Source organism: Protopterus annectens, chromosome 11.part0, assembly GCF_019279795.1.
Source record: "Protopterus annectens isolate FY-2018-M chromosome 11.part0, PAN1.0, whole genome shotgun sequence".
Classification (NCBI taxonomy): domain Eukaryota; kingdom Metazoa; phylum Chordata; order Ceratodontiformes; family Protopteridae; genus Protopterus; species Protopterus annectens.
This window is the reverse complement of record NC_056745.1, coordinates 1,362,596,758-1,362,618,950: the sequence shown is the minus strand read 5'-3', so window position 1 is coordinate 1,362,618,950 and position 22,193 is coordinate 1,362,596,758. Positions and strand designations below refer to the sequence as shown.

Genomic DNA, 22,193 nt, shown 5'->3' with positions numbered 1-22,193 from the left:
GCCTCCCTTACCTCTGCTTTGGGATTCTACCCAATAGTAAGGACTGCAGCAATGGAAGGCGAAGAAGATAGTACAGTTTTGTACCTACCATAAATGTAGATGTTCGAGGATTCCATTGCTGCAGTCAATTACCCTCCCTCCTTCCCCTCTGTGTTTAGGGGTGGTTGTGTAGGTGATTTACCTGCTTATATTTTTGTATATATTGTTCATGTTTTGGTGCAGGTATTTTGGGCCTTGTCTTTTTAGGGTCTTCTGACATCTGGGGCAAGAAAAGACTGAGGATATGACGCCGGTCATGCGCATTAGTACCCTGACGTACTGACGTCAGTCTAATGCGCCCTGACCGACGTCAGCCTTATACTCTGGTATTCGGGCCGACTGGATGCGGACTATACCCAATAGTAAGGACTGCAGCAATGGAATCCTCGAACATCTACATTTATGGTAGGTACAAAACTGTACTTTTTCTCTTACTTCTGCTTAGGTTAATGTCTGCCTTAATGCCCATGATTAATCTAATAACATGCTTCTTGTGTAAGCATGGGGATTTACAAATAAAAGAACACTGTGAATGTAATAAAAGGTTTTCCTTCAGCAAATAAATATTTAGTGTGAGTTGAGAAGTCTGCAGTTGAGGACAGCTGTACATTCTGATGTCCTTCCATAGCATTGTTGCAGTATTATTTTCTAAAGGGATTACCTGCTCAGGACATTCCAATGTCTCGCCAGTAACCAAAGTCTTAGGACTTTATGGATGTTGTACGTCAGATGTATGCTCCCTGCTCATGGTGTAGGGCATAAAGTTTGAATCATGAACGTACATACCTGAGAACTTCTTTACCTTCAGTCAGAATGCCATCTTTGATTGTCTGTCTGAGTTCCCCTTTGTTTATGCTTGTTACTAAGCTGTTTTCAGATAAGTGCCCCATTGGGTTATCTTGTTTTCTTTTGGTTTGCGAGGTTGCATGTCATCCATAAAGGGAAAATATCAGTGTGGGAGACAGATTTCCCCATAAGGATCATCACGAGTAGTGTCTTTTTGGTTTAGGTGCATCTCACAACCATATTACATGTATGATTTGTCAAGCATTTGTGTCTAAGACCCTTTATAGTCATCTCTGCTCCTTATCTATCTACATGGAGAACCAGCATCATAGGTTGTTGGCGAAGGGTGTGATGGCAGAATCATCCCATCTCGAGGGTCAGCCATCTGCCATGAAGAAAACCGAAATAGGTTGGATTCAGCTGCTATACTGCCTCCCTCAGACGTCTCGCTTGTGTCAGATGAAAGCCCGAGGATTGTCCATTTGTTTTGTCAAATTTCTCTACCACAACATGTAAGAGGCAAGCATGGATCCACCTTCTTGCATGTCCTCGGAGGCTCTGCAGACGTCTGTTGACAGGGAAACTCAGCTGATAATATCCGAGGAGCTAAGGAGCTTTCTTCAGATTCTTGTTTGGGAGGAATTTCACACTACATTAATTGTTGGTAAGGGTCCAAACCTCCTAAGGTCTTCAGGGCTGATGTCTCGCAAAAGAAAAAGCAGGAAGCCAAACCGATTTCCCCTACTCCCAAAGATCCCCAGCCTGAATGGCAGGATTTTACACAGGAATTATTTAATGCACTCATACCATTGAAGCCTCCCCAGGGAGTTTCTGTTTCTGGCCTCCCTTGGTCTTCTACTCCACGTAAGAGGCCTAGGGAGCAGGACTCTTCTGTTGAGGACTTGGGCTCTGGGGAAGAGTCCTTGGTTTACTCCTCAGATTTCTTCTCCATTGGACTATGGTTCTGAGGAGGAGGATTCCATTAGTCCAGATTCTCCCTTTGAGGAACTTTCTTTTGGGAACATTATCACTCGTATGATTGAATTCTTTAAATGGGACAGTACTCAGATTTATGACATCCAGAAGAGGTATTATACACTCCTCAGATGGAGTCCCCCAAGCCCTCTGCTGTCCTTCTGATTCTAGCTGTACTGTTAGGCACTTTTTCAGCAGCTTCTCAGGCTCCTGATTTCCTACCTCCTGTCCCTAAAAAGCTTGACAGGTTTTATGAGGTGCCTGATGACAAATTTTCTCTACGACTGTTCCACCTGCAGATCCCTCTGCTGCATCTGTCTCTTCTGACACACTTTCCAAGCTCTTGTCTTCTACTAAATTGCTTCCTTCTGACCAGGAAAATAGAGCTATTTATTGCTGCTACCCTGGCGTTTTTGGCTCTTAATTATCAGACCCATATGGCCAAATATGTCTTAGCTCTTATTTTTCAGGCCTGTCAGGATGTCTCCGACCTTTCTGATTTTCAGGGAAAGGTTTTGGCCCTCTCTTTGCTGGGATGCTATTATCAAGTGGCTTGCAATTTTATTAAATGTAATTATGATGCAGCTGATATTTCTAGAGCTGCTGCCTTTGCCTCTGTGTTGAGGCGTTACTCTTGGCTTTGCCTTCAACCTTTGCCTAATGATATTAAGGCCAAATATATGGATGCTCCCCTTCATAATAAAAAAAAACTGTTTGGTTCTGCAGTGACTGAGCTTTTTAAGTCCCTGCAAGGAATGGCAGGGCCTTACAGGAATTGAAGCATATTTGTTTTCCTTATTGCTAAATTTCAGAGGAGTTATCCTTTTAAGCTTGCCTTTGTTCATAGACAGTCTTGCCCTCCTCCCAAAGGTAAAAAGGTTCTAGATGGGCTCCTCCTGCTGAGTCTACTCAAACGCCTGCTGCTCAGAAGCTTCCTTTTCCAGACAAGCTAGGTTCTGTCTGACTATCCTCTTCCCTCCTTTTTATATTCATCTTTCACTGTGTCTTCCCAGTTGGTTAAGGATCACTCAGAATTCTTGGGTTCTGTCCATCATCTGTCAGGGATACTTTATGGTGTGGAAACCTCTTCCTCCTTTTCTGGGAATTCTCAACATCCTTGGGAGCAGCTGCCCTTTTTTCAGATGTATTTCAGATCCTTTTGTCTCAATGCAACATCTAAGCAGCAAGTATTTTCCTGCTCCTCAAAGGGGGAAGGGGTTTTATTCCAGAATGTTTTTGGTTCCCAGAAAGAAGGCACCTGGAGGCCCATTCTGGACCTTTCTCAGCTCAACACCTTACTGAAGATCTCTTCCTTTTGAATGTGTCCCTTCAGACTCTTGTTCATTAGGTTTTTCTGGTCTCTCTGGATCTCAAGGATACCTATCTTCACATCCCTATTCATCCCCGTTTCAGGACATTTTTGTGTTTCTCTGTATCTTGCTTGCATTTTCAGTTCTCTGCTTTGCCCTTTGTCCTCTCTGCTGCCCCAAGGGTTTTCACCAAATGCTTCACTCCTGTGATTGCCTTTTGAAGGATGAAGGAGATGCATATATTTCCATATCCAGACAACCTGCTTATTCAGGCTCCTGTCCAGAGAACTTGCTTTCAACATTTTCACTGTGCTGTTTGCCTCTTGCAGAGCCTAGAGTTTATGATAAACTTCCAGAAATCCTTTCTGACTCCTTTTTCAGGATCATGTTTTTGCAGGCTGAGGCCATTCCTATGCTGGCTTCCCTGCCACCACCCAAGGCTCTTACTCTGCCTTTTTTCACTCCCTTCTTCCTCAGGTCTCATTTGCAGCCAGAGAATTTCTAAGGGCTCTGGGATTCATACCTTCCACCATTCCTATGCTTTCTCTAGCCAGACTTCATATGAAGAAACTACAATGGTTCCTAAAGTCAGTGTAGCTCCAGCATTGTCATCCTTTAGACTTTCTAGTCCCTCTTCTTACTAGAGCTTCAGTGGTGGATTCATCAGCTGTCTGTCAACCCAAGACTTCCTTTTTAGCACCAAGTCCCCTCTCAGGTACTCTCTTCAGATACCTTGGGCGTGGGTTGGGTTGCTTCTTTTGGCCCTCTCAAGGTTCAGGATCTTTAGCCCATTCGTCAGAGGGCAGACCATATATTATCAGCATCAAGGAGATGAGGGCTCGCCTCCTTGCTGTTCAGGCCTTTCATACTCTTTCTTCCAGGGCCTGTGGGAGCAAAAGCCTTTCACCCCATATCCTCTACATTAAATAAACATTAAGGTCACATGCTTTCAGGCAAGGGGAGTTTTCCATCTACAGTAATCTCAGACAGGTAAATGGCTTTTCAGCCAGTTCTTTATTGCATAGCAGGCTTTCGCACAAGTTGATTCTTCCCTGGCACTAATACATCTTACTTAAGTAGTTCCTTTTTACTGCTTATGTTACTCTGTTGTATGCTACCTCTGTAGATTACTCTGCCATACCTTGCCATCCTGGTTATCTCTGCTTTCATTGCTTTGATTGTAGCTTTCAGCTAGTGTATACGGTCTTCAACTTTTTATGTCTTCTGCTGTACTTCAGCAGTATTTTTGTAGTGTATGTATTGTGCTGAAGTCATAGCTAAAACAAACTTCAGACCAGGCTATGCATAACAGTTATCAACAGAACAGTTTTCAAATAAATAGGTGCATATAAAAGAAGTACACGGATCATAGCAGTGGCTAATATAATACCATGTGTTCCACTATTACACAACTGTATGTGCAGGTAATACAATGAAGCAGAATAAAAGTTAATTCACATGCATGACAGCGTTCTGTGAGACGTACGTGTGAAACGGCAAATTTTGACGTGGATACAATATTGTACATTCACTGATTTGACAGAGGTCAAATCCTTGTTTCCTTAAGCAGATTTCTTCATGTTTTTTCCTCCTTGATCATTGTTAGCCACGTAATTCTGCTTTAATAGCAAAGGTGCATTGCGTTTTATCACAGATATATACTGCATCTTGGTTTATAAGCATAATTTTTGTATAGTTGTTGCTGCGTAGGTGGAGTAAAATGCTGTGAAAAATGTGTACTTTAATAGTCAAGATTAGCTAATGAAACTGGATGATTGCATTTGTTATAGTGTACATTGGCTTTACAGTCATAGATGGAAACTGTGGGGGCTGAAAGTACAGAATGTTTAAATTTACTTGCAACTTTTAGAACCATTAAATGCGACAGTCTGTGCTTCAAGTCTCATGGAATTCTATTTCTTTTATATTCCAGTAGGTACAAGGTACATCCAGTCTGCACTAATCTGCAGGATCGCATACTACAGTGCTACCAAGAGAACCCCAAGCAGGTCCTTAATTGCTCTGCCCTCGCCAAAGAATACATACAGTGTGTCAACAGTGCAAAGCAGGTGGGTAAGACTAACATACCACACATTAGTTTACAATGCCATTTTATGTGAATATATGTGTATCCCGCAAGCTGTCCTGCAGTATTCCAAAATAAATGAAACTCAGGATTTTGTTTCAAAGCATTGACATCAGGCTTTGTCAGCATTCATACTTCACTAGTTGCATACTTTCAGTTCTATAGGAAGGGAAGTTATAGTACGTCATAACATTACTTTTATCTTGCTCAACTTGTGTTCTTTCCTGTAAGCTTTCCACATAGCAGTTTTATTTTTCCAGATAAGGCATGTCCTGATCCATTGCCTGCTGCATTCCACTGAAGCTCTGAAGCTGCAGAAGGCAACTTTGTTAGGCCAGCACTGTGAAGCAGTTTCTTGGTTCTTTTCTCCACCTCGAGTGCTTCGCAATTTGCACCAAAGTATCTTCATCTGCATGGTGAATTGCACTCTTTACCAACATAAATTTCTGATTCACACAGTTAAGCGCAACTAATGACTGAATAGTTCTTTGATCTGGTAACGCAATTCATTGTTCTGAATTTGTATGCATGCTTTACTGCAGCAGAAGCAACTCCATAAGTAGTCTTATGGTTATGTTTGTTTTTAATTTAATCTGGAGTCATAGTAAATGACTACTTTATTTATGAAAGCGCTGCTTTCAAGCTAAGGATCTGGCATTATTTATTTTGTATACCTTACTTTGTTTCATGCCTTCATTTGTTGCTATATTGTAATTTTTTGCAGACGGGTACTGTCTAAATTCTTTAAGTCTAACTTCAAACAATAGATATCTGTTATGATCTGCATTTTGCTTGCAATCAGTATTTATTCATTTCTCACAGATAAGCCCATAGGTTCAGAGATAGCTACTAGGCTTACAGCTCATAGGACCATTGAGGAGCCTTGCCCAAATTCTCAGTTGTCGTCAAGCACTGTGTGGTTAAGTGCCTTGCTCAAGGTCGCACAAAAGTAAAAGGCCTGAAGAGGTTACATTTAATTTACCACATCGCCACAACAGTCAGGAAATCCTTCTATGTAGCACACCTCATCACTAAGGGCTTTTCATCCAGAAAAAAGGTCATTGTCCCACTGTACTCATCCCTCATTAGACCCATTATAGAATACAACGCCCAGTTTGGTATGTACCTCTCAAGACATCTGCAACAACTGGAAAGGCCACAGAAATACTTCACTAAAAGAATCATAGGCCTAAAGCAGATGCCCTACGCTGACCGCCTTAAAAAACTCCAGCTATATTCTGTCGCATATCGTCTACTCAGAGGCGATCTCTGCTTAACATACAAGGCCATGTCAAACCCAGAGCTTGTTGGACATGCTACACTTAAAGAAATCCCAATCCGTCAGAGCCACACGCTCCAGAGATCTAAACCTTGTCATCACAATAAACAAAACATGCTGGAGGGATAGGTTCCTGACCCAGAGACTCCCCAGACTCTGGAATAGATTGCCCATACATGTCAAGCAGAGTGCCTCTTTGGCCCTCTTCAAAAGGAACCTTGACGATTGGATGGGAGAAAGGAAATTCACCCTGGGGATCACGTCAGTCGCCCTGCTAGACAGGGGTCCAGGGAAGTAAATAGTGTGGGAAGAAATAGCCAGGGAATTGTTATGGCTAGGCTTGTATAGGCCCTAGGGCTGATAGCCTGGTACCAACCTATGAACCTTTAGTTTTAAGAATAACATGAGTAATCCTGATGGAGTTGAACTAATTTCAAACATTTGTTTTCCTTCTGTACAAAAATTACAGTAGGATTGTTCACACTTCATTGTAACATGTTTACAACTTCTGTGGCATGGGTACCCAACTAGCCTAATAAGTACCTTGCAAAGATTTTTTTTAGGCTGTGAGTCCATGTATTCTTGTCTTCAGAAGTTATTCCTCTAGCCGGTTATTTATCTTGTCAGCTTAGACGTCTAGTTGCCATTCCTTTTTTCGTTCATTATTTCATCCGTTTATTATTTATTTTATTTGCTAACTTTACTGTATCACATATGACTTGCGTGATAGCCCATAAGGCATATGCTAGTGTTTCTCTGTTGTATTCACCCTTCCTTGTCATGGAGTCATAATTTAAGGAACTATGTATGTAACATTGTAACATAAGAGGAAGCCATGTGCATACATATGCCATTACCCACCTGTATGTGCCTGTATTGATTTATGGAGAAACCGTAAGAAGCAATGGTTTTAGACTAACAGGAGAATCAAAGTAAGATAGGATGACCCACATGTTATGATTTGCTGTCTCACAGACTAATTTCTGAAGATCTGATGTTATAGCAAGTATATGTACCCAAAGTTGTGCTTTCTGTGCATTTCATAGGATCATAGGAGGTTACTAGGCTAATGGCCCTGGGGCCCTTACAAGCCTAGCCAAGAGTTTATCCCCAAAAAAGAAACCTCAGTCAGCCCCTGTCACCCCTGTCAATGAGGGACACAGGTGGAACCCTTGGGACAAATGGTTTCCCATCCACTTGTCAAAGTTGGGCTTGAAGAGGGTCAGCGAGGTACTCTGTTTGATGTGTATGGGAAGTCTGCTCCAGAGACTGGGCAGCCTCTGGGAGACAAACCTGTCTCTGCAGTAGGTTTTGTTGATGTTGCATATTAGAGTTAGGTCTTTCAAGTGGGTAATGTGTGGGGAGTTAGACTTACGGATATGGAGCATCTCAGGTAGGGCAGGGTCTGAGATTGCCTTGTAGACGAGGCACAGATCACCTCTGAGCAATCTGTACGATACCAAGTAGAGTGATAGTGATTTGAGCCTGTCCGCATAGGACAGGTGTTAGAGGCTGTCGATTCTCTGAGATATTTTTGTGGCCTTTCCAGTCGGTGTAGATGTTTGGAGAGGTAAATACCAAATGGGCGTTATACTTCATTATTGGCCTAATGAAGAAGGAGTGCAGAGAGGTAATAACCTCCTTTTTTTCTGGATGCAGTCCCTTTACTTATGAGATGAACCAAGTAAAAGGCTTTTCTGACCACTGCCGCTACATGATGGTTGAATGTGAGATTGTTGTTAGTCTGTGTACCCAGGTCTTTCACCACAGGTTGTGTATTTAGGGGGTTGCCGTTCATTTGGTAATTTGTAGGGGCCATGTTTTTACCAAATAGTATGATAATACATTTTTTGCATTTAACTTAAGGCCATGATTTTGGCACCAGTCATTTGTTGCTGTGAGACCGTCTTGCAAAATGTTAACATCAGTTGGGAGTCAGTAACAGCACCCAACTTGCAGTCATCCTCAAACTTGGTCAGCCACAGGCCTTTTGTCTTTGCCTGGACCTCAGAGAAGTAGATGCCAAACAATAGGGGTCACAGGACAGATCCTTGGGGAACACCACTAGTGGCAGGTCTGCTGTTTGAGGTAAAGGTGCCTGTTTTGACCTTGTGGATCCTGTCTGTGAGCCAGTTGGCCATCCACCTGATGAGATCAGGATTTATACCAAGTTGTAGTAGCTTTTCGATGATGCCCAAGTGGGGGATTGTTTCAAAGGCTTTGGCCAAGTCAAGGTAAGATGTATGTACTGACTCCCTCATCCAGGGCCTTGGTGACAGTCTCAAAGAAGTCAACGGGGTTCAACAGGCAAGATCTGCCCTTGATGAATCTGAACTGGGTGGGGTCAAGTGCTTGAAGATTGCCTATGCCCTTATTTATGAGATCCATAATAATATGCTCAGTGGCTTTACAAATCAGACTTGTCAAGCTAATTACGTGATAGTTTCCAGGGTCAGTAGTGGCACCACCTTGTGCAAGGGGATGACAGTGGCAGTTCTCCACTCTGCTGGAATGAAGCCTGTACTTAGGCTGTGGTTAAATAGGGTGCCCAATTGCAAAGCTAGTTCTTGCTGCAGATGGTGCAGAATACAGCCTGGGATACTGTCCGGTCCCATGGAAGCTGTGTTCTTTGCCTTGGATAGGGCCTTAAACACTTGATCTACGGCGATGTGAGGTGTGAGACAAGTATCAGGGATGGTGAAAGGGCCTTTGGGGGGGACGTCAGGTGACGTTTGCGCTGAACCTATCTGCTAGCAGGTTGGCTAAGTCAACAGGTTCAGTGTAAGTGGTACCATTAAGTACTGATTCGGAACAAACCTGGGCTTTGCCATGGAGGTTTCTGATGTAAATGAAGAAGGCTTTGTGGTTTCCCTTTGTTTCATAGGCTAGTTTTGTTTCATAATTGCCTTTGGAGGTTTTCACTAGTGATCTAATTTGCTTGTTGAGGCTAAGGAGGGAGATTTTCCAATTTGGGATTTGTTCCTTTTTACCCTAGGACAGTAGTTTCTTCCTTTTGTTGTAAAGCCTGTTGATAGAGGATGTCCACCAGACAGGTTTGTGTTGCCTTGAGGATTTTAGTTCTGTTGGGTATGACTGAGTCCATGCAGCTGTACAGGTGCTTGTATACTGCACTGGCATACTGTTCAGCATAGCTGTCTGCATCCTGTGAGGAGGCGGTGGTATGAAGCTACTGATACCCTCCCTTAGGAGGTTGTAGTCAGCTTTTGAGAAGTTTTTTAGCCGGGTTATGGCTGGGGGGGTTGGGCGGGATAGAAACTTCGAATGAGACAAACTGATGACCTGATCTCACCAGGGAAGAACTTACTATGGGAGTGGTGCAGCAGTCGCCCATGTTGGTGAGAACCAAGTCCAGAATGTCAACTCCTCTTGTGGGGGAAGAGAAGAGCTGGTCTTGTGTGTTAGAACTGATGATGTCAAGGAATCGTTGGGTGAGTGAATTAGTGCAGGAATAGTTCACCCAGTCTATGGTGGGGTAGTTGAAGTCACCAAGGATCAGTGGATTAGGGGGTGCCTTGATGATGTCAAGTGGAAGGAGTGTGTGTCCTGAGTTATGGAGGGGGGAGTCTGTAGCTGGTTATATGCGTGATGTGGTGGATTCTAGTACCTGACAGACAACTGCCTGTGACCTTCTCCTTGTTGAGCCTGGTGAGGGGGATATCGGTTTGTCTCACAACTGAGTCACCAATGACTAGTATGTTTAGTTTATTGTTATGCCTTGTGGGCTTTGTTGGTGTATTGTTATGCTTTAAGGGCTGTGTTTGTGAGACACTGGTGTGTTGTCTGCTGTGTGTGATATGTTTGGTTTTGTGTGTGGAAATGTTTGTGTGTGTGTTTTGGAGGACTTTGCTGCTTAGGTAAGTTTTCAGTTTGTGTTTACCATTGTAGGATGGAGACCTTAATTGTGTGCCTGCATTTCATTTTTAGCAGCTGATTTGGGATGTAAATATTTGGGTACAAGAGTGTGTGTTAGTTATAGCTGCCTACTTTTATGCTTGAATTTCAGTTTTAACAACTGGTTTAGGTTTTATACATTATTTAGGTGTGTGTGTGTGTGTGTGTGTGTGTGTGTGTGTGTGTGTGTGTGTGTGTGTGTGTGTGTGTAATGTGTAGATGTTCTACCTGTTTCACTGTTGCAGCCATCACATTTGGGTTATCCCTGGCAGGGTAGCCCTCAGCCATCCTGCATATCAGAGACTTAGTATTTCTGCGTCGGTTGCTGTCGCTTGAGGACTGACATTAGGTTGTCAGTAGTATAAAGTAAGGCAGCCGACAGAATTACATCAGTCTTTCTTACCATGGAGCCTAAAGCAGAAACAGTTTGTAAGAGTGCCGGTCGGCCGCTACCTGAGTTTTCGTCTCCAAATTGAAGTTGATGTCTTCTAAAGCTAAGTACCCCATTGGGGATCCTTTTTTCTTGCACTAACCTATGTCATAAAAAGTTAATAATTGTCTTGCCTGTGGAAAGCAAATACCACACCAAGACTTCCACTCTTACTGCGTCATTTGTTTAGGCCCAGACCACGACGTCCCCTGTTGTCGCTTCTGTGCTTTGTTCAATGCCAGAACTATCCGTCATCGGGCCCTTATAGTAGCCAGATAGTTTCGTTTACAGTCCTCGAATTCCGATATGGCTTCAGTAAGCTATCCGACAAAAGATATTCCGAAAAAACGTAAAGATAAAGACAGAGCCAGACCGCACAGGTCCAAACCTACCGACGATGCTTCCGTTAAGCTAGTCGTCAGTCCTCCGGTACTCATTGAGGTGCTTTTGCAGCCCCTGATGCCTGCTTCAGTTGATTCACAGGCCGCTACAGAGACCCTTTTGGAGTCCACTATGCTGCAAAACTCTTCGACTAAGGATCCTGCGGTTGTCTCTAGCATGGATGGGTCCGGAGCCGCTAAGCAGGCACCAGCTTCCGAGTAAGCCCTTCGCACTGCAGAATCTCGACACAAACCGACGTCTTCTTTCATGATTACCGTTCTTTCCAAGACGACTGAGTTTCTTAGGCCCAGAGTTCGAACCACACCCAAGAAACTGACAACCCACTCTCGAGAGCCTGCTACTTTGCCTCAGTCTCAAATACTTAAATTGGCAGAAGACGTTATCATGCTGATCAGGGGAAGCCAAGCTACTCCCTCAAAAAGGAAAAGAGATCTGTCCCCTGTAGTTTTGTGTGAACAAGAGTCGGATTAATCTGATGCATCTGACTATGAAGACATGCAACCCCTCTCCACCTATGAGGATTCTGATGCAGAGGACTCCATTCCTTCAGCCTCTCCCCTTGAGGATTTTTCCTTTGGGGAAACCCTGCATACTTTAAGGGAGCATTTCCAATGGGAGAGTCAGGACTACCCTCAGTCTAAAAAGAGACTCGGAATTCCTAGATCTTCCGCAACACAGACCCTTGCCATCCCCTCAGTCCTGGATGTTGTGGATGATGTTTTCCTTGAATGCAGCTTGACCCCTGCCACCCTACCTCCTGCTCCCAGAAAACCAGACAGGTACTATAGAGTCCCTGACTCACATAAATATCTTTTTAAAAATCCAACATCTGACCCTGAGGTCATTTCTCAAGGGCCAAAAGGGTTTAAAGCAACCTCTGCTAAGAATCCCACCCCTCAGACAGGGATTCCTGAGCATTGGACAGATGGGGTAAAAAAGTATACACCTCAGCTACTCTTGCTATCAGGGCGCTAAATTGTCAGTTCCATATGCTGAAATTTCAGCAACATACCTTGGAGCTCCTTAAACAAAAAATATCTTCCTTTCCTGCTTGGACAGAATCTAAAGATTTACAAGACTTAATGCATTCTGCATGTCAAGTAACTAAACACACTTTGCACTGTGGCTTTGATGCCCTAGAAGCTTCTTGCAGGGCAGCAGTCACTGGATCTGTCATTAGAAGATATGCATGGCATAAGGAACAACCCCTGCCAGACCATGTCAAATCTAAATTGTTGGATGCCCCCTTGCACAAAGATAACTTATTTGGTACTAAGGCAGAAGTGGTCTTAAAAAGATAGAAGAAAAAGCAAAATCTATGCAAACACAAGGATTTCTTACAGGCCCAGCCCCCTAGGTTCAGCAGGCATTGTCCCTCCAAGCACTGGTCCTTTCCTGCTCCAAGTAAAACTGCCCAGCCTAGGCCCTGTGGAAACGGACCCCCCAGACAGCAGCCCCAGGGAATGCAGAGATCTAAGCAGTGGACCACTTCCAATTCAAAACCAGAGAGTTCTAAGCCACCCCTTACAGTAAAAACTCACAATGACTCACCTCCTCCACCCCCACCCCCCTCTGTCCACCTTCTCTTACCTTTAGGAGGAAAACTCTCCTTTCACTCAAGCACATGGGCCACCATTACCAAGGACCAATGGGTTCTGAACATTGTGTCTCAGGGATACAAATTTTCCTTTCATACCCTTCCAACCCCAAAAGGGGTTCCCAGGTCTACCACCAAATCATTGGGCAGAGGCTCAAAAGCAAATCCTTTCCCTGCTCTCTATGAGAGCAGTAGAGCACATTTGTGCAGAACAGATAGGCCAAGGCTTCTACTCCAGCCTTTTTTGTTGCCCAGAAAAGAGGGCACCTGGCACCCCATCCTCGATCTATCCATTCTAAACACCTTCCTGGTGATCCCAAAATTCAAAATGCTCACCATCCGGCAGCTGCTACCCATGTTCTCCAAGGATGCTTGGCTAGCCGCCCTGGATCTAAAAGAGGCCTACCTCCACATTCCTATCAGGGAATCATGCAAGAAGCATCTCCACTTCAGGCCAGGATCTCAACACTTTCAGTTCTCTGTGCTTCCCTTTGGTTAGCCAGAGTTTTCACAAAATGTCTGGCACCGGCCATTGCCTTTTGCAGACAAAGAAATATTCAAATTTACCCATACTTAAATGACTGCCTTATTCAGGCAGACAGCCAGGAAAAGCTCCTAAAGCACCTGGCCTTTGTAAAAACCCTGCTAACTTCCCTAGGTACACAGTCAGCGAAAAGAAATCCAAACAGGTGCCCACCCAAAGGATAATCTTCCTGGGAGCAAGTCTGGACACAGCATTCCAGATAGCATACCTTACACCAGAGAAACAAATTTTCCTGACAGCCTACATGTTCTTCGTGTTTCACTGTTGCAGTCATTACATTTGGGTAATCTGCTGGCAGGTTGCCCTCAGTCGGCCTGAATTCCAAAGTCTTGGGTCCTGCGTCGGTTGCTGTCTTCTCTTCCATGATGTCAGGTCATCAGGGGTATAAAACATGCAGCCGACGTCATTTTCTTCAGTCTTTCTTGCCGCGTGGTGCCCGAAGCAGAAGCATTTCACAAGTGCCAGTCGGCCAACTACTGAAATATTCGAGTTTGAGTTTCAGAACCGAAGTCTTCACTAAAGCCAAGTACCCCGTTGGGGAAACTTTTTTCTTACTTTTTACCGATGTCAGAAAAAGTTAATAATTGTATTACTTGTGGGAAGCAAAATACCTCATAAGGATTTCCATTTATACTGTATTCCTTGACTAGGCCCTGATCACAACGTGCCTGGCTGTCGGTTTTGTGCTAGATTTAACCAGCGCACTATTAAGCGTTGGTATATTTTTGCATCAAAGTATTTTGGAAACAGATTTAACCACCCAGAAATGTCGTCTGATAGCAATCCAACTACTGGAGTACATAAAAAACGCAAAGAAAAGGACAGAGAAAGGCTGTCGAGATCCAAAACCGACGACGAAGCTTCTCCTAAGCCAGTCGCCGGTAGGCAGTGAGGTGCTTTCGCAGCCCCTGATGCCCGCTACCTTCGAGTCGCAGGCCTCTACCGACACCCATGTGGAGTCCGGCATACCGCAAGATACTCAAGTTATTGGACCGACGGCTGTATCGCCCTCGGATGGGTCCGGAGCCGCTGAGCAGGCGCCTGCTTCTGAGGGTTTATTCAGACCTCAACATTTGTATATCAAACCGACGACAGCTGCAAAACCAAAGACAAAAGCAACTTCTAAAACTAACAAACCTACACATGAGCCACGTGCACAGGCCTCTCTGCCTAAAAAACAGATGATCAAAATGGCTGAAGACCTTATTACCTTGGTCAGGGGTACCCATCCCCCTCCAGATAAGAGGCCTAGGCAAGACACTGATTATGAATCTTCAGATCAGGTTTCTATTTCTTCTGATTCCTCTTCCGATCAGGCATTATCTGTACCTCCCTATGAGGATTCTGATGCTGAGGAGTCTATTCCATCTGCATCTCCTCCTGAGGGGACTATTCATTTGGAGAAACCTTGCATACTTTGAAGGAACATTTTCACTGGGAGAGTCAAGACTTCTCAGAATCAAAAAAGAGGCTCAGGGATTTCCTTCTTCTCCCTCAGCACAAGCCTTTAGCCATTCCCCCTGTTTTAGACATTGTGGATGATGTGTTTTCGGAGTCAAGTTTGACCCCTGATTCCTTACCTCCGGCTCCTAGTAAGCCTGACCGATACTACAGGGTCCCTGACTCGCATACATTTTTTTATTTAGAAACCCTGCTGCTGATCCTGAAACTATTTCACAGGGCCTAAAGGGAGTTGAGGCTTCAACAGCAAAAAATCCTACCCCCCCTCTGACAGAGATTCAAGGGTACTGGACAGATAGGGAAAAAAGGTTTATACATCTGCAGCCTTGGCAATCAGGGCCTTAAACTGTCAATTTCATATGCTTAAGTACCAACAACATGTTATGGGATTGCTGAAACAGAAAATGATGTTGATTTCAGAATGTGCAGAAAATAAAGAATTGCAGGAATTATTGCATGCAGCTGAACAAGTTGGAAAGCATACTTTGCAATGTGGTTTTGATTCTTTAGAGGCCTCCTGCAGGGCCACAGTTACTGGATCTGTGATTGGGAGGCATGCCTGGTTAAAGGAGCAAAATTTGCCTGACCATGTTAAAGCTAAATTGTTAGATGCACCTTTACAGCATGATTCTGTTTGGTATTAAAGCAGAAGAGGTTTTAAAGAAAATGGAAGACAAAGCTAAGTCTATGCAAACTGTTAAAGACTTCTTACAAGTGCAGCCACCAAGATTCAGTAGACACTGGCCTACAAAAAATTGGTCCTTTCCTGTGTCAGACAGAGCTCAAAGGGGCAAATCCAGACGCCCCAAGAGTTCCAGATACCAGGCGCAAGACTCATATAGGTCAAAGCAATGGGGAGCATCCACCTCCAAATCTGGAGGAGATAAAGCACAAACCTACAGAAAGCAATCCCAATGACTTCCCTCTGCCTACACCAAGCACTTATCTTTTGGCAGCACCCATAGGGGGAAAATTAGCACTTTTTGCTCAAAATTGGCAGTTAATAACCCAGGACAAGTGGGTACTAAACATTGTATCACAGGGATACAGATTCCATTTCCACACTCTGCCAATGGCATATGGTTGGCCAGATCTGCCAAAAAATCAATGGGCAGAGGCACAGAAACAGGTTACATCACTCATGGATATGAGGGCCATTCAGACAGTACCAGAACAGGAAAAAGGACAAGGTTTTTACTCAGCTGTGCTTGTTACCCAGAAAAGACGAGGCCTGGCGGCCAATACTGGATTTATCGATTTTGAACACATACCTGGACATTCCAAAATTCAAAATGCTAACTTTGCAGATGCTTCTGCCCATGCTGGGCAAGAATGCTTGGCTGGTGACTTTAGACCTAAAAGAGGTATACCTGCATGTCCCAATAAAACAATCGTGCAGAAGATACCTCAGATTCAAGGCTGGCTTAATGCATTACCAATTCTCAGCACTGCCCTTTGGCTTATCTACTGTGCCCAGGGTCTTTACAAAGTGTCTGGCACCAGTAATTGCATTTTGCAGACAAAGGAGCATACAAATATATCCTTACTTGGATGACTGTCTCATTCAAGCAGAGAACAAGGACAATCTTCTTCGACACCTACCGTTTGTGAAAAGGCTTCTAACATGCCTAGGGTACACAATAAACGAAAATAAATCACAATTGGTACCCTCTCAAAAGACAACATTCCTGGGTGCAAGCTTGAATACAACTGCCCAGATGGCTTACCTCATGCCAGACAAACAAAGGCAACTGACTACTTACTTCAAACTGATGGCAACAAAAGCACAGTCTTCTGCAAGACAAATTCTGCAGGCTTTGGGCTTCATGGCATCCTGCATCCTACTGATTCCATATGCAAGGCTGCATATGAGGAAACTTCAATGGTACCTAAAAAGTTTATGGAGTCAACATTATCACAGTCTGGAAACAATCATTCCTCTGATTCCCTGCCTGCAACAGGAGTTTCTGTGGTGGGCAAAGGCCTGTCACCAAAACATGGGATGGCCCTTCACTCTACCACCTGCCAGCCAAACCTTAACAGATGCATCAGATTATGCCTGGGGGGCCCACATGGCAGGAAGATGCATTCAGGGCATATGGGCACCAAAACAAATGCATCTACATATCAGCCAGAAAGAGATGCTAGCTGTTCAAAATGCCCTAACAGCCTTCAACGACTTACTATGTCCAGGACAGCTACTGATAGAGATGGACAACACCACAGCCATGTGGTATATAAACAAGAAAGGGGGCACGCACTCATACCCCCTTTGCAGATTAGCCATGGCACTGTGGGACACAGCTTTGACCTACCAAATACATCTTCAAGCTCAAAACCCTCTGGCAGACGATTTAAGCAGAAACCTTATGGATCCTCACGAGTGGAAACTAAATCCATAAGTCTTCAGCATGATAACAGAGAAATGGGGGAGCCCAGACATAGATCTATTTGCCTCTCCTCAGAATTATCAATTGAAAAGATTCTGTACAAGGACTTATCACAGACAAGCATGGAAAGTGGACGCCCTATCCTTCAGTTGGAAAAACCTATCAGTTTACGCCTTTCCTCCTCTGCCTCTTCTACTAAGGTTCTCCTAAAAGTCAGACAAGAGAAGCCAAAGAAGATGTTAATTGCCCCAGACTGGCCCCGCCAGTACTGGTACCCAATCCTTAGGAACTTGTCTCAGTACCCAGCTTGGACCTTGCCTCAAAAACCACAGTTACTGTCCCAGTAAAACAATCAGATCATGCACAATCAACTACAGACTCTGAACCTGGCGGCATGGTTAATCATGTAATCATACAAACGACACCTCTCCGTAAAGCTGTGATGGATGTCATTTTGGAAGCCAGAAGGCTTCTTATGCTGACAAATGGAAGAGATTCTGTGCTTGGAATCAAGCACAAGGAACTGATACAGCAGAACCACATATTCCTCAGATATTACAATACTTAACTGAGATGCTTGACAAAGGCCTATCTTTCTCATCAATCAAAATCCATGCCTCTGCCATTTCGGCACATTGCAATACAGAGCCAGCAATCTTTTCTCATCCTTTAATAAAGCAGTATCTTAGAGGAGCCAAAATGTAAGGCCTCCTAGAAGATCACCATTACCTGCATGGGACCTCAATTATGTGTTGGAAAAGCTCACCCTGCCTCCATTTGAACCAGCTGCTACCGCTGATATAAAGTTCTTATCATGGAAGACAGGTCTGCTACTTGCAATTACTTCAGCAAGAAGAGTTTCAGAGCTACAGGCCCTCATGGCCATAGAGCCTATTATCATATTTTACACAGACAGGGGGTGTCTGAGGACAAATCCTACTTTTATGCCTAAGGTGGTTTCCAGTGTGGCTCTTAACCAAACAATTCATCTGCCAACTTTTTATCCAAATCGCAGAACAAAGGGTAGAGAATTCTGCATTTCTTGGACGTACACAGACAGCTAAGATTCTACTTGAGCAGGACTAAAGCTCTAAGAAAAACTGAGCAATTACTAGTGTCATATGCTGCAGGATCAGAAGGAAAGGCTATTTCAAAGCAGACAGTTTCAAAGTGGATAAGCCACTGCATCCGTTTCTGCTACTTACACCATGGTAAACCTGTGCCCAAGGGCATTAGGTCTCATTCCACCAAAGCTGCAGCTACTTCAGCAGCCTTTCTCAGGGGAGTACCAACCAAAGACATTCTAGAGGCTGCTACTTGGAGTTCTGTTCACACCTTTACAAAGCATTACCATTTGCCTCTTTAAGTCCAGGGCAGGCTTTGCCACTGCAGTGTTGCAGGGCCTTATAGCCACACCTAATGCTGTTTAGCTCCAGCCTCCCAACCATAGCTTTGGGATTCTACCCAAATGTAATGACTGCAACAGTGAAACACGAAGAACATAGTACAGTTGTGTACACTTACCATAAATGCAGATGTTCAAGTGTATTCACTGTTGCAGTCCAGGTTACCCTCCCGCCATCCCCCTGTCATTCTAAAGTTTATCTTTCCTTCTCTATCTTCTACAACCAATGTGGTGTATTTGCTTGTAGATGAAGGTAAAGTTTATATTGATGCATGTATATATATTTATATAATATTGCTACCTTTTCGGGGGCACCTGACATCGGGGGCAAGAAAAACTAAAGAAAATGGCGTTGGCTGCATGTTTTATACCCCCTGACGACCTGACGTCATGGAAGAGAAGACAGCAACCGATGCAGGACCCAAGACTTTGGAATTCAGGCCGACTGAGGGCAACCTGTCAGCAGATTACCCAAATGTAATGACTGCAACAGTGAAACACGAAGAACATAGTACAGTTGTGTACACTTACCATAAATGTAGATGTTCAAGTGTATTCACTGTTGCAGTCCAGGTTATCCTCCCGCCATCCCTCTGTCATTCTAAAGTTTATCTTTCCTTCTCTATCTTCTACAACCAATGTGGTGTATTTGCTTGTAGATGAAGGTAAAGTTTATATTGATGTATGTATATATATTTATATAATATTGCTACCTTTTTGGGGGCACCTGACATCGGGGGCAAGAAAAACTAAAGAAAATGGCGTTGGCTGCATGTTTTATACCCCTGACGACCTGACGTCATGGAAGAGAAGACAGCAACTGACGCAGGACCCAAGACTTTGGAATTCAGGCCGACTGAGGGCAACCTGTCAGCAGATTACCCAAATGTAATGACTGCAACAGTGAATACACTCGAACATCTACATTTATGGTAAGTGTACACAACTGTACTTTCTCTCAACTAGCCACCAGGCCCCAGCTATTTGCAAGGAAGATCCTGCAAGCTCTGGGGTTCATGGCATCTTGCATAATACTCATTCCATATGCCAGATTGCATATGAGGAAACTTCAATGGTACCTAAAGAGCCTTTGGTGTCAACACTCTCAAGACCTGTAAACTCTTCTACCTATAATTCCTTGTCTCAGAAAGGAATTTCTTTGGGCAACACCATGCTCCCACTGCAAAGGACTGCCCTTCTCCCCACCCCCTGCCGTCCAGACCCTCACCACAGACACATCTGACTACGCTTGGGGTGCACACCTGGATGGCAGGTGCATACAGGCCAGTGGAGCCCACAGAAAAAACCCCTGCACATCAATAAAAAAGAGATGATGGCTGTGCAGAACGCCTTGATAGCTTTCAAACCCCTTCTCTTTCCAGGGGTTCTCCTGATCAAAACAGGCAAACACCACTGTGATGTGGTGCATCAACAAGCAGGGAGGGACTCGCTCCTACCCTCTATACAGACTGGCCATGACCCTTTGGCTCACAGCCTCTTCCATGCAACTACACCTGTTAGCACAATACCTACCAGGCTCTCTCAACTCTCTGGCAGACCAGTTAAGCAGAAACCCTCTGGACCCACACAAGTGGCAACTCAACAGAAGTACCTTCACCCTCATAACTCAGAAATGGGGAACCCTGAAGGTCGACCTCTTTGCCTCTCACAACAACCATAAGCTCAGCAAATTCTGCACCAGGGAGCATCACTGCATGGCTTGGAAGGTGGATGTCCTGTCCTTCCCCTGTGTCAATCTCTCGGTCTGTGCCTTTCCTCCCCTACCTCTCATCCCCAGAGTACTGCTCAGAATAAGGGAGGAAAAACCAAGGACCATTCTTACAGCTCCAGACTGGCCCCGACAACACTGGTACCCCTTGCTGTGCAGCCTGTCCCCACTGCCTTCATGGCATCTTCCTCAGATTCCAAACCTCCTGACCCAAATGGAAGGGGAATTCATGCATCCCCAATTGCAGACACTCAGTTTGGCAGCTTGGCTTATTCCCTAATCCCAAACCAATCTGTCATCCTCAGTAAACAGGTTCTGGATGTTATCCGTGAGGCCAGACGTTCTAGCACCAAAAAGTCTTATGCAGATAAATGGAAAAGGTTCTACACCTGGATCCAGGCTAAGGGAGCCAATATGGCACAGCCCTCCATCCCTCTCATCCTGGATTACTTAGCTGACCTGCTACACAGTGGTCGCCCTTTCTCCTCCATAAAAATTCACGCCTCTGTTATTTCTGCTCATTTTCCCACTGAGCAAACCTTTTTCTCACACCCTTTGATCAAACTGTTCCTCAGAGGGGCTAGCAACTTGAGGCCCCCCCAGAAGGGCACTAAAACCAGCTTGAGACCTTAACTTTGTCTTGGAAAAGCTCACCCTGCCCCCTTTCGAACCAACTTCTTCTGCAGAGCTAAAATTTCTCTCCTGGAAGACAGCATTCCTTCTGGCCATCACTTCAGCCAGAAGAGTCTCTGAGCTGCAAGCACTCATGGCTGTGTAACCCTTCATCATCTTCCATACAGACAGGGTATCCCTCAGAACTAACCCATCCTTCATGCCCAAGGTGGTGTCCAGTGTGGCTCTCAACCAATCCATTCATTTGCCGACCTTCTTTCCTAATCCCCATTACAAGGGGGAAAGGATTCTTCACTCTCTAGATGTGCACAGACAGCTCAGATTTTATCTGGACAGGTCTATATCCTTCAGAAAGTCTGGTCAATTGCTGGTTAGCTTTGCTATAGGGGCAGAAGGCAAAACCATCTCCAAGCAAGCCATTTCCAAATGGATTGCACACTACATCCATTTCTGCTACAAACAGCATGGAAAGCCTCTCCCCAAGGGGGTCAGGACACACTCCACCAGAGCAGCCTATCCACCTCTTCAGCTTTTCTCAGAGAAGTCCCCACCAGGAACATTCTGGAGGCTGCCACCTGGACATCTGTTCACACTTTTACCAAGCATTACCACCTGCCTCTCTTCTCCAAATCCAGGGCAGAGTTTGTCTCTGTAGTCTTGCAGGGCATCCTAGCCAGCCCCTAGTTTCCTTGACTGCCTCCACCCATTTCCTCAGCTTTGGGAATCTTTCCAAATGTGATGACTGCAACAGTGAAACATGAAGAACATAGTACAGTTGTGTACACTTACTATAAATGTAGATGTTCTAGTGTATTCACTGTTACAGTCCTGGTTTCCCTCCCTCCATCCCCCTTTAGTCTCTTTCTCTTTTTATTACCATTCTTCATTGTTGTTCTCCTTTCCTTACAAGGGACATATTGTTATTTATGTCCCACTGATGGGATTCTTCCACCAGAACCTGGCCTCCTACTTTGGGGGCTCCTGACAGGTTAGGGCAAGAAAAACTGATGTAATGGCGTCGGCTGCCTTACTTTATACTAGTGACGACCTGACATCAGTCCTCAATCAGCAGCAAACGACACAGAAATACTAAGTCTCTGGTATTCGGGCCGGCCGAGGGCTACCTTGGCAGGGATAACCCAAATGGGATGACTGCAACAGTGAATACACTCGAACATCTACATTTATGGTAAGTGTACACAGCTGTACTTTTCG

The 22,193-nt window shown here is 44.5% G+C and overlaps 1 protein-coding gene across 1 annotated transcript in view; it reads left to right on the top strand.

Moving 5' to 3' along the window:
• Window positions 1–22,193, top strand: part of CHCHD3 (coiled-coil-helix-coiled-coil-helix domain containing 3) — a 1,651,044-nt gene that overhangs the window by 1,602,100 nt on the left and 26,751 nt on the right. Inside the window, exon 7 of the mRNA XM_044088662.1 lies at window positions 5,044–5,179. Coding sequence (XP_043944597.1) covers window positions 5,044–5,179 — 136 coding nt within the window. The remainder of the gene's footprint in view (window positions 1–5,043; window positions 5,180–22,193) is intronic.